Source organism: Chrysochloris asiatica, unplaced genomic scaffold, assembly GCF_000296735.1.
Source record: "Chrysochloris asiatica unplaced genomic scaffold, ChrAsi1.0 scaffold00174, whole genome shotgun sequence".
Lineage (NCBI taxonomy): Eukaryota > Metazoa > Chordata > Mammalia > Afrosoricida > Chrysochloridae > Chrysochloris > Chrysochloris asiatica.
Window position 1 is genome coordinate 3,072,074 of NW_006408692.1, and position 13,478 is coordinate 3,085,551.

The 13,478-nt window shown below is 40.8% G+C and overlaps 1 protein-coding gene across 1 annotated transcript in view; it reads right to left on the minus strand.

Moving 5' to 3' along the window:
- Positions 1 to 13,478, minus strand: part of FGD6 (FYVE, RhoGEF and PH domain containing 6) — a 144,460-nt gene that overhangs the window by 89,702 nt on the left and 41,280 nt on the right. Inside the window, exon 3 of the mRNA XM_006871812.1 lies at positions 1,936 to 2,086. Within this exon, the coding sequence (XP_006871874.1) occupies positions 1,936 to 2,086 (151 nt within the window). The remainder of the gene's footprint in view (positions 1 to 1,935; positions 2,087 to 13,478) is intronic.

A 13,478-nucleotide genomic window follows, 5' to 3' on the forward strand; every position in this document is an offset into this window, starting at 1 on the left:
TATCTCTAGCACAAAACTAGAAACCTGAACCACAGTGGATGTTCTAGAAAGATCTCTAGAGTCTAGGTCCATGAAGAAGCAACATAGAAAGTGAGTTTGCAAATTAGAGCAAGACAGAGATGCTAGGGAGACACAGATCCAGATAAAACCCAGAGATTGTGGAGGGAAGCTGTACATCTTTAAGAACAAGGTTATTCTTCAGCCTTATACACTCACCTGCTTTAATGCTAAACAATTTCTAGCAGTTACTCCCAACTCCATGATTCAACATTTCACAGAACAGAAATCAAATCTTGCTAGTAATAAAAAATAAATGATCATTGCACACTTACATCCATGCTTGGCAATATTCTAGGGCTTTACATATGCATATGTTCTATGCATGTAACATATGCATGTATGTAACATGTTATGTGTGTTCTAGGGCTTTACATATGCATATCTGACATATCTGACTTCCCCTGGCTTCATAAGCAGGAAAGAGAATCAAACTCAAAATCAGCCCAAGACCTATTCCTGTGAAACAGGGGTCAGACACTCTTCTACCTTACACCCTTCTTTCCCCTATCCTGACACCAGCCATCCCTCCCACAGCACTGGCAGCTTCACATCTGGGTTTGATAATCCATTGCAATGGGCACACAGAACTCATAATAATTCTCATAATTATGGGGTCTATTAGGGAAGTGAACAGGGCACAATTCAGGTTCAAAATCAACTCACAACACAGTAGTTCTCCAGTCAGAAAGACCTCTTGTGTGCCACACTGCAGGCATGCCTCACTCTTGTCTTCTGCCTCTCAGCCATGTCCTCTTTTAGTCAGTCTGTGAGCGCCTACAGGGCACATTCTATAAGCCAGTCTGTAAGCCCATAGGTACTCAGCTTTATTCAGTCCATGGGTCTAGAGCCCGAAGTGAATCTGTGTCCTCATGCCACCGCCTCTGCCATCGCTGTTTATCTAGGGAGGGATCGCACATGACACTCATGCTCTTCCTTCTTGATGGTCCCGGGACCATCTTCCATCTCTACTTCTGAGGTGGTTCCTTTTAAGCCTAGCTGGAGGGCAAAACTAACCTATCCCAGCCTTAGAGTTCTGTATACTTTATTTTCATGGTCACCAATCACTTGGTGAGAATTAAGGTGACTTTGGATAGAAAAGTCATATCAAGTAAATTCGAGGCAACACAACATATGCCAAATCACAATCCTCACAATCTTGTAAGTACTATTATTTTCTTCATCTAAGATAGGGCTTTTTAGCCCAAAGGTTAAATAATTAGCTCAAAGCTACCCAGATCATAAGTGAGTATGATGATGAGGTTTTTACTAGCTTAAATGCTAACTGAAAGGTTAGTGGTTCAAACCCATAGGCTACTTGCTCCATAAGAGAAAGATGTAATTGTCAGCTTCCAGAAAGATTTTAGCCTCAGAGACCATATGAGGAAGTTTTACCTTATCCTACGAGGTGGAATAAACTTGGTGGCAACAGGGTTGTTTTGGTTTTGGACCCAGATCATAAGTGGTGAAGCTGAGATTTAAACCAAGACAGTTGGACTCCAAAGCCACTCTAATCTAGCAACAATATACAAGCTGAAAAATCACCATGCACCATTCATTAACGAGCACAAATGAATTAAACAGAGTAAAACAGTTTAAATAGGAAGCATCACCTATTGATACATTATAGCATAGGAATTAGGTGACATGGACTTCCTCCATGTCTCAATATGCTGTGCAGATCCCCACAGATTCCACTCACTGAAACATTCCACACCATCCTGGGGGTACTGCTGATGGACTACTTTCCCCCCTACTTATGTCTTTATTTAAAGAAATGTGATTCTAAATGAAAATAGATATTTGACTATTCTTAGAAAACATAAAATCATGTTTTAAAAAATGATTTTTAAAAAGCTGTGCTTTACAAAAACTTACTTGTTTGTCTTCCAGGGGGTCGGGTTCTCCTTTACTAGAACCAGAGCTGACGTCATCTTCATCAGAACTGTTGATGGCTTCCTCCTCATCTGAGGGAAGGTCATCCAGACCCAGCTCCAGATCACTGTGCCTCTCCTGGGAGGCTCCAGAACTGTGGCGACAGAATGTAACAATCAGTCGTCACCTTTAATCAAAGGAGTACCAGCACAAACAAAACCATCTTATTATCCTTGTAATTTAAGCAAGACACAGCTACGGAATTTGTTGTTGTTAAGTGCTGTAGTGTCACTTCCGACCCATAGCAACCCTGTATAGGATTTCCAAGGAGCTGGTGGGTTTGAACTGCCAACCTCGAAGTTAGGAATCCAGTGCTTATCCTACAGCACTACACCAGGATTCCACTTAGGGATTCAAAGGGATAGAAATAGCCAAGTCATGCAAACTTCGTCAAGGGGAAAAAAAAATAAGAATCTTGAAAAGCATGTATTTGAGTGGTAGGAGAGTAGGTAGGAAAGATGTTTCCCAACTGCCCTCATTCCATGTGTCCATATAGACTTACTTTAGAAGGATGGGTCTCTAACATAAATCAAGATGTCTCATGGGAAACGAGCTGGGTTAACATAAAGGGAACTGACTGCACGGAAAGTTGTTGCTTCCTTGCTCTCAGTGTTTAAAAGTATGATGAAATTACAAGGCAACGAGCAAATCTATGAGCATTGGGAGGTAATGATGGTCTTGTGATCAATAGTGTGTATGCTATTGTGAACATGTACCCACCTTCCTGGTTACCATTGACTGCCTTTTTTACAAACACATCTGAGGACATGGGAAGGAACAGGACTGTTACAGCAAATTCTCAGACTATGTTCCAGATCTTGGAATCCCAGGTGGTACTATCAGTGAATGTGCTGAACTGAGAGGTTGGAGGTTCAAGACCACACAGAGGTGCCTTGTTAAGGCCTGGAGATCTACTTAAAAAAACAAAACCAACCATTGAATACACAGTTCTACTGTGTTCTACTCTAACACACATACACGGGACTATGTGGCATTGGGCCAACCTGACAGCAATTGGTTTTGCTTGTTTGTTTGTGTAACAGACTGAATTGTGTCTGCCCCCAAAATACGTGTCAACTTGGCTGGGTCATGATTCTAAGCAGTTTGGCAGTCGTGTGGCCTGCAACACCTAGTATCGTATGAGAGATAAAGAGAGAGCAGTAAGAAGGGGCGGGGGTACTAACACCAAGAAAGAACAGCCTTTGGACCTGAAGTTCCTACCAGGAAGCTCGTACATCCAGGGAAAAGTTGATGCCAAGACACACGGAGATCACCAAGGAATGCCAGGTCTATAGATACTGAGAGAAGATAAAGACCTCTCTCCAGAGTTGGCACTCTGAATTCACACTTCTAGCCTCATAAGCTGTGAGTGAATGCATTTCTTTCTGTTAAACCATTAATTTCTGGTATTTCTGTTCTAGCAGCACTAGGTAGTTAAGACAGTTTTGTTTTTTTAAACTGGGTTCCAGACCTACTGAATCAGAAACTCTAGGGGTAGACCCTAGCAATTTTCATTTTAACAAAACTTCCAGATGATTGATATACCTGAATTTGAAAACCAAAGAACCAAACACCTTGCCAAGCTGACAGCATCACCATTTCCCAGTTTGTATTGAGACAAAACACTGAGTAAGATCTCTTGATTTAAAAGTCATTGTTTCAATCCAATGGGGAATTCCATAGGAAAGTTCTCTAGGAGGACAATGAAAATAATTCTTTCAGCAACAAATGCTTTCCTGTCTTTGGTCTACAAGAATATCTACAGAATAGAAGATCATAGAGAAGCCAAGAAAAAAATCCATCTAAATTACCAGGAAAATGATCAAACAGAAAAAGGAGACAGTGACATTTCACTGTGGCAGACTCCTTCAGTAGGTCTTGGGCAGGTCACTCAACATGCTGAGACACCTACAAGTAATGAGAATTTTTAACAGGAATCTTAAAAGCCAAAGATAAATTTTCTGCCAACTCCTGATAGCACATTATAGGCTTGGAAGCCATTCCTAGAACACAACTGTTACACAAACCTGTTAGATACAGGCAGCATGCCAAAAGGAAGACTCCTCACTGCCAAGATGTGCTTTTCTATTACTCAGTGGCCAGAGGCCTCAGGAAATCACAGCACAACCTCAATTAGGTGGCTGCACACCTTATCCCAGCTCCCTATGACACACAGAATACTCACTATCAGGGTTGTTGTTGTTGTTGTTAAGTGCCATAGAGTCAGTTCCGACCCATAGCGACCCAGTACAGGGTTTCCAAGGGGTGTAAATCTTTACAGGAGTAGAAAGCCTCATCTTTCTCCCGCGGAGCAGCTGGTAGTTTCAAACCGCTGACCTTAAGGTTCGCAGCCCGATTCGTAACCACTACGCTACCTTGGGAGGGGGTAAAGAATGTCTAATCTCTGGCCAGACATATCTTTACTTATTTTTATCTTAACTCCTTATCTTGAAACATTTTCTAAAACTATGCCATGATGCATGCATGAGCAGTATCGGCCATGACCCTAGAGCTTGTTAGAAATGCAACATCTCAGGCCTACCCAGACCTGCGCCAGAATTTGCACTATAACAAAATCCCAGTGATTTGTGTTAGATGTACTGCTCTGAGCAGCTTTTTGAACCAGCCCTGTATATGTCGTTTTAGACTCCACAACATAAGGTTTTAGAATAATCCTCAGAGGAATTAGGTTTATTTTGTCTAAAGAGAAGCCGAGAGATGGTTCTTAGACAATCATTTCGAAAGTTAATACTAAAAAGATAGCAACCAGTTGCTCGTTGCATCTGTAATGGATAGGCGTAGAATGACAAAAGTTAACATTTAAGAAGAACAACAAATAAATAGCATTATATGCATAGTTCAAAATATGTGTGGTAGTGTGTGTGGGGAGGAGGTGTTCGTTAGCAAGCACAAGTGACAGATTAGAACTGCCCCAAAGTGTTGTAGTCTTTACTGGGGAGTCATGGTGTAGTGTTGTGGGCTAATGTACTGGTCTGCAAGGTTGATTTAAACCACAAGGTTGGTGGTTCAAGCTCAGCAGCTGCTCCTCAGAAACCTTATAAAGGGTCACTATGAGTCGGAACCCACTTGACTTGATGGCACAATAACAACAACAACAACAATAGTCTTTATAGGCACAGACTACCAGATCTTTCTTTCACTCAAAATATGTTGTTGTTAAAGGAGAAATACTGCATAGGACCACTACTGTAAAAGACTAAGTAAAAGAACCCATACTAGTGGGGGAGATTCTTTGCTGGTTGCTGGGATGTGGGGGGGTGAGATGAGGGAAGGGAGGGGAAGGTGGAGCACAGGGCAGGGAATAGACACAGGATAGTTTTGGTGTGGGGAGGGGGTCAATACACAAGAAGGAGGAGGAGAATGGAAGAACAAAGCAGATGGGGGAACAATCAGGCAGGTTTGCATGGGCTAAGTGGGAAAGAGGTAAATAATGATGTATGCACAACCTTGGAACAACAGGGCTCTGGGGTACAGAGATTGCGACATGGCTGGAATGGGAAATAATGTTAAGATGCTTGGCTGTCTTTTGAATCTTGGTTTCCCTTGCATACCATTATAAAATAGACACTTGATGGGGAGAGAAAGGAATAAGCAGAAATATAACCATAGGAAGCTTGTAAGTCTGTCTTCTGCCTATAACTGATTGGAATACCTAAAATGGGGCTATAATGTGCCCAGTAAGGAGGCTTTCTGTGGAGCCTCTGCATTACATAAGACTATAGGTGGAATCCTGAACAGCATCCAGAATCTTCAGAGGTGGGAAATTTCCACTTGAAAGGATGAGCAGACCAGCCTGGAACAGCTAGAAAAACAGAAGATACTTCTTGAAAGAAAGACCTACAGGAAAAATACAAAACAATACAGGCAGACCAACTGTTTACTATAAGAACAAGCAAGTTGCTCGCCCAGGAGACATCAAGGCAAGTGGTTGGGTCCCCTCAGAGCAAACTCCCTTCCAAGACTAAGACTCAATGGGAATACATGCTCTGATTGGTGACCACGTTCGTCACCAATAAGGGGAAGTGAGAGAAAAACAGCAATGAAGCTGTGAACTAAGCCCAACAACATTCAATAGACTCCTGTGAACTCAGATGGAGTCCTGGTTGGCCAGCAGTGTGGCAAGACCTGGGGAATCTTGGGCACAGAGTGACATAGCCACAGAGGACTAGAGTGGAGAGTGAAGCATCCAGCTGATAAGAAGAGAGGACATATGCACAAGCACACCCACACTTGTAGATAATACCCACTTGACCTGGCTTCAATTACTGGACGATCAGACCTCAACTAGAAGAAGAAAGAAGTAGAAAAAAAGAGTAATCTGATACAATTGGATGAATTTGACCTACGCCTATGGATGCAGTAGCTCAAAAGAGGGAACAAATCTTTACAACGAGGATCATTCCCACCTCCTCTGTACACAGAGTAGACAGGGATGGGCACCTTGGACATTGGCTATCCAAGCTGCGGGGACTACAAAGGCAAGAAGTGACTGGTTTACAAGCTTTCAAGAGGGAACCTAAATCCAGAAGGTGTGGAGGAAGGTAGACTCTCCAGGGAGTAGTATCCAATATGTCTAGGCGGGACTGATAAAAAGAAATGCGGATAGGTCTCTTATGATACAATAGTGAATAATTGTTATCAGGACTGATTGTGAGAGTTGAAAATGTAAAGGCAGATGTTTTATAGCAAGGAGGGGAGTGATCAACTTTGCAGTCTAGGAGTGGAGGTCCCTGGGACCATTAAGGGAGAAAAGCGGAGAGCTGGACCCTACCCAGAGAAGCAGTGATGTCTGAGATGGAGGCAGAGATGATGATGTGAAGGGATGGAGCAGCTGGGGACTTCAGATCCAGAGAGGGAGAGGGACTGTGTGCTGAAGATCGAGGGGTCAGGCTTGTAGGGTATACCCTTTGGTTGGCTGATGATGCATAAAGGGGACTGTAACCATGGCAATGAAACAATATAAGATAGGATGAATGTAAAACTAAATGTTCTCCCATGTAAACTATCACACAATTCACAATAAAACATTAAAAAAAATTTTTTGTTGTTGTTGTTAAGTGCTGTTAGTTGTTTCTGACCCATAACAACCTTGTATAGGGCTTCCGAGGAGCAGCTGGTGAGCTTGAACCACCAACCTTGCAGTTTAAATGGCTTTGCAGTCTTGTGTATTAACCCAGGGCACCACACCACTCAAAATATACTACCATAAAATGTTAGAAGACTAGTTCCTATCATTGTTTTCCTCCAGAAAACCTTTCCTGTCCACTCTGCTCCATCCCAAACCTTATCCCAGATTGGTGCACTTGTCTTTTCCAAATCTTATCTCACTGTGAAAACAATTTTTTTTTTATTGTGAATTGACTGAAGGTTTACAGAAAAGATCATTAGCTTTATATTCAACATAATCATACACTTTGTTTCATCTCAATAACTGCATTCCCCTCCATGCAACAATAGTTACCCTACTTCCCCCCTGTAGTTTCTATTTGCATTCCACCCACCTTCATTCCCTTCTCAAATTTGTCCTTAGGAAAATGTTGCCCTTTTGATTTTGAATGATTGACCACTGCGAGCATACCTTATTACTAGTGCTGTTGTTCCCCAACCCCCATAAACCTATCTACTGCCTGCCTGGAAACTGGGTCATGAGGTTGAGTTCCTTTTCAGAAGGGTAGCTGAAGGCCACAATTTCAGGTTCCTCCAGTCTCTTTCCCACCAGTAAACCCAGTGTTCTTTTTTTTTTAATAAAATAATTTTGAGTTTTGTTCCACATTTTGACACACTCTGAGACTCTCTAATGTGATCCCTACCAGGGCAGTTGGTAATGGTAATTGGTACTGATCTATCTCATTTGATTGCACTTTTTGTTATAACACGTTCCCTCATTGAAACAGAAACTTCCAAGGACAAGGAAATTGCCTAAGTTGAATTCCCATCATACTACTCAGCATAATGGGCACTCAGTTAGCTGTTAATGAAAAAGCAAAAATGGCACTAGAAAGCACTAGGTGTTATAGGAGTGGTGATCCAAAACCAGGTTGGGCTTCAAGGGGAAGAGGTATCTGGGCATCATGATTAAGAGTGTGGAGGTAGGAATGTTTGAATTCAGGAAACAGAAATTTTCAGTCGTCTCCTGAAAACAATTTCAAAGTTTCAAGTCCACGTCACCAATAGAATAAGGGTGGCATCAACTGAACAGAAGTATAGAACCAGGAGCCTGATTTTAAAGGAAGTACTTTCACGATGTGTGTAGCAGCAAAACCAGGAAAGGGGACAAGTGGTCTCCTACCTTTTGTGTTAGTTTCCACCAAATAAAAGGAGAAAAACAGCTCATTAAAAATAAGTGTGAAGACGATGGCAGGTGTGAGACCGTCAAGCAGCAGTAAAAAGACCTAAAGAATTTGTCTCTTATCTTGTAGTCCTTCAACAAGGAGACCCAAACCTTCCTGTAGACCTCAAATAAATACTTAATAGATTCCCCAACTGGATGCCACTGGCATACTTCTTTGTTAGTGCCAAGAAGGTAGAGAATGGTAACTCTGCCCTCAAATTTTGTTTAAGCACAGTACACTCTTAGCGTCAACAGCTAACCAGGAAAAAGAGCAGAGGGCATTTGGGTTAATATTAGCATCGGTGAAGCGTGTTTGATTTGGGTCTCAAGGCTCATACAGAAGTTAAAGGAGCTCTTCACATGCACTAGATGGGAACTCCTGCAGTAAAGAGGAGAGATCATTTATAATTTCCAACTCTTATCAGGGAGGCAAGTGAGCAGGGCAAATGGGTGTTTTAGGAAGATTAATTGTGCAGCCCAAACCAAAACCACACCCACTGCCATCGAGCTAATTTCGACTTGTATAGGGTTTCTGAGACCATAAACCTTTACAGGAACAGTCTCATCTTTCTCTTGTGGACCAGCTAGTGGGGTTGAACCAGTGACCTTGCAGTTAGCAGCCCAACATCTAACCCACAGCACCACCAAGGTTCCTTATCTTGCAGCCCAGCATAGAGGAACTAAGTGGGGATGCGAACAATGAAGAACTGAATGGGTAGAAGGATATCTCCCAGGAGATCATTGCAGACAGCCTGAAGCAGGATGGCTCCATCAAGAATTGAGAGGAAGAGAACTCAACAGGGGCAGCAGGGGTAGAGGAGGTAGGTGGGGGTGAGGAGTGAGGAGGGACAGAGAATTCAAGGAGGGTTTCAAGTACAGGTCACAGCAGAAGGTGGGCAGCATCCACTGAAACAAATAATGTAATGAACGAGTCTGATTTTTAAAGAAATATAATGAGTTTAGAAGCAAAATCAGCAAAGATGACATGTAGTTTCCTCATTTATGTGTTCATTTCCACATATTAAAAAAAGAGTTAATTGAAAACTTTCCCATACAGATTTTGAGCTTTCAAATCTACCCTGGTGCACAGCAGTTAAGCACTGGGCTGTTAACCAAAAGGTTGAGCTGCTGCTCCAAGGAAGAAAAAAATGCAGTCTTCTGCTGCTATAAAGATTTATACAGACTTCAAACTAGGACAGTTCTGCTCTGTCCTAGAAGGTTGCTATGAGTCAGAATTGAGTCCAGGGCAATGAGTTTGGTTTGGGTGATCTTTATTGTTTTTTTAAACTGTCAGTCCTTTAGCATGGGACAAGTCTTTTTTTTTAACTTTCTTCCCACAACCTTCAAGAGAACATCCTAACACACTGTCTCAGTTAGGGGTTGAAGGATTAGGACACAGTGTTTCCTCCATAAATTCCTGCCTAGCTATTTCATGTAAAAGGAAAGAAAGCTGTAATAGTAACTAGAACAAAGTTGAGACTGGGCTTGAATTCCTCAGAGCACCCTTTTCCAAGTCACAATTGCTTCTGAAATGAGACTTGTTTCTAGAAAACCCATTTTTTCCCAGTTGGCTGGAGTACAGTCAAAATAAATATCTAGTGATTAGGCAACTATGAATCCCGGGGTGGTGCAAATGGTCAATGATTTGCCTAGTAACTGAAAAGTTGATGGTTCGACTACCCTAGAAGTACCTCAGAAGAAGGCCTGGGAATCTACTCCTGAAAACTCAGTCCTTGAAAACCCTGAAAGTGTAGTTCTAATCTGACACACATGGGGGCGCCATGAGTCATAACTAAGTTGATTAATGGCAACTGGTTTCAGATTTTTGTTTTTATTTTGAAGTAGGCAACTGTTCTTTCAATTCCACATGCCAAGTTTTATACACTTGGAGCGATCATCATTCATTCAATACCATTGCTTCTTAAAAAGTATTGATTGACTTTATTCTATTTCATATATATGAAAAGTACATCCTCTACTTGAAGTACATCAGATTTCTCTTTAGGTAGGATGTCACATCAGGGATGATTTCTCTTTTAGAAAGAACTGCTTTTTTAAAAGAATACTTTTCGAATTCCTCTAAGAGCTTTTAGGAATATAAAACCTGCACAATATCAGATGAGGCCAAGCATCCAAGTTGCCAGGGTTCACCACAAAAACATCCTTACGAACTTCCATTAAACTGAAACTTCTAGCAGGGGAAGGGAGAAGGATGTGGATGGCAGAGAGAGGAAAAGGAGAACTAGAGTGAACTTAAAAAAGGATTCTAAGCTCTGATTCACCTCCTGTGCTGACAAGTTCTGTTACCTTTTTCCTCTCTTGCATGTGATTTTGTTCTGAATCCCTTAAACAAAGGAAAGTTCCAGGTAATTCCTAGCAAACTCAGAGAGAGAAACTCATGCCAATTACCCTTGCCTTCAGAAATTTCTTTCTCACTTTTAAATCACAACTTGTAAATCTGAACTTCTGTGGTATTTCTTTTCTCTGCACTTGATTCAAACTGAACAGAACCTGCTCATCCTCAGGATGTTGTTACAGTTCTTTCTTTCAAACACCATCTCATTATGACTTGGTGATTATGTGCTTCCTTTGACTGCTTTCATCTCTATCACAGATTGAGTGGGAAAGGACCACGAAGAACTTGAAAGATAAACATTACATGAAAAAAATAGCAAAACAATAAAGAGTTACATTTTCTAATATGCCAACTATATTAAATGGGCTCACAGTTTTCACCAGAAAATTGTGTCTATACTTTTACCTGAAAGCATTTCACTCTGCTGCTTCAGTTTCCTTAGGAAATAGCAAATTCCTGCGTCATTTTGCAAACCATAAATCAAGTCAACAACAATAAAAAGAAACACAATTAAATACTATTCTTATTCTTGTTTTCAGGTCCTCTTCTCCATTACACAGTTATTCTAGAATTTTCTCCATGTCTCGGATCATTTCCCCAACAACTACTCCTAAAACAAGAAAATGACCTCTTAAATTTCTTTTGTGAACCATGATGCACTTGTGAAATAGCTGTATGTGGCTGCTTTCAGCCGCTAATAAGGCAAGATCCACGTATTCATGCCACATATTTAGGTTTTCCTTGTATAATTGTTTTAAGTATGTGCAGAGCCAGGGGGACAGCAGATAAAAGCCAAGAGATAAGACAGTCTGAAGCAAAGGTATCTGACCTGAACAAAAAATCAGTTCAACAAGTGTCACCCCTCGGTGCTGGCACAGAAACCAGGTCATCTGATAGATTTTCTCTATTAATAACTGCATTGACATGAAAAAAAAAAAAAGACAGTTCACTAATAAGGCTGTATATGGTTGATGTTCTTCCTGCTGTATAATAGCAAATATCCTTCCCCCACAGAAAGGTGCAACAGTTTAAAAAGTTCTTTTGAGAGACTGACTAAAGCTTAGGGCAAAACATTAATGGTTTTATTATCTTAATTCCAGTTTAAAAAATCTTTAACATATGCATATATAGTACATTAAAGTCCCAGTGTGACAGTACAGGTTAATGCACTGGACCGCAAGGTCAGCAGTTCAAACTTCACCAGTCATTCCTCGGAAACCCTAATCAAGGCCATTATGAGTCAGAACTGGCTCAACAGTACTTATCAACAACAACAGCACCTAGTAAGTGCATTAACTTTTTAAAGTGAAACTCTGATTAATAATCAGAGTATAAAAATAAATTATTAAAATATTTAATGGGGCAGCACAGAAAGAATTAGTTACCAAAAGAAAAAAAAACAAAGTGTAACCTTGAAGTACATGCAGTATTTTATTCTTTGGTTCATTAATTTTAGAAGTGTCAACAATTATACCTTTTAAACTAGCAAGTTGAGGTTCTACGGCTTCAGAAAAAGCGACTGCAGTACGTAAGACTTCTCTGAAATGTGACCTGGAACATTGTTTAAAATAGTGATGAAATTTGAAAAGCAGGTCTTCCTCATTTCTCCCTCATTTTAATTGTCAATTCCATCCTTTCTCAGAAACACATTTATTACCAGGGTTCTTAAGATTATATACTCTTGATTGAAGACAAAGCTACAATCATCACTTTGAGGCTATTTAAAATACAGTCATAACAAGAAAGCTCCAAAAATGGTTTTAAAAAAGTAGAATTCAAAATGCCTTAAATAAAAAGGGAACCTACTCAGATGTATGTATCCTTTACATGGAATTATTTGTAAAGTCATTATGGTTTAACTACAAAGATGCAGCTTTAAAAAGAGCTTTGACCAATGTCTATTAGTAGGAGACTAGTTAAGTAAATTCGGGTCCATCAGTACAAAGAATAACTCAACAGCTATTTAAAACATAAACTAGAACTATAGATGATGATATAGACTATTCACCAAGGAATAGTGTTAAATTAAAAAGAAACCAAGGCACAAGAATATGATCCCATTAAAAAAAAAATCCAAATACATAAAATATATACATACATATACCCAAGGGGGCTTCAAAGAGTTTGTAGAAAAATTCCATTATCTTTCATTTGCTCCCCAGAGTGCTGAAAGTTAAAAAGAAAGCTACTGATCCTCTGTTCTTCCTCTTCTCCTAATCCCCCAGGGCTTAGAGGTCTAACAGCATCAGGATTGCCTTTCTTTTATCTCTTTAAACTACTTTAACCAGTTGCTGTTGAGTTGACTTTGACTCATGGTAATTCTATGTGTGTCAGAGAAGAACTGTGCTTCACAGGGTTCTCAATGGCTGGCTTGTCAGAAGTAGATCACCAGGCCTTTCTTTCAGGGCACCTCTAGGTGGAGTCAAATCTCCAACCTTTCAATTAAAGATCCAAATGCACCATCCAGGGACTCCAACTCCAGAACTATTTCTTGCCTTTCATGTGGGAGACTTGGGTTCTATTCCCAGGCAATACACTTCAGGTATAGCCACCTGTCAGTTGAGGCTTGCAGGTTGTGATGATGGTGAATAAATTTCCGTGAAGCTTTAAGACTAAGGCAGACTAGGATAAAAAAGATCCGAAAAATCCACTGCTAGAACTTGGGGACTCAGAGTCAGTGGCGTGGCCACAGAGGACTAGAGTGGAGAGAGAAGCTACCAGCTGATAGGAAGAGAGGGCATATGCACAAGAACACCCACACTTGCAGATGGTACCCAC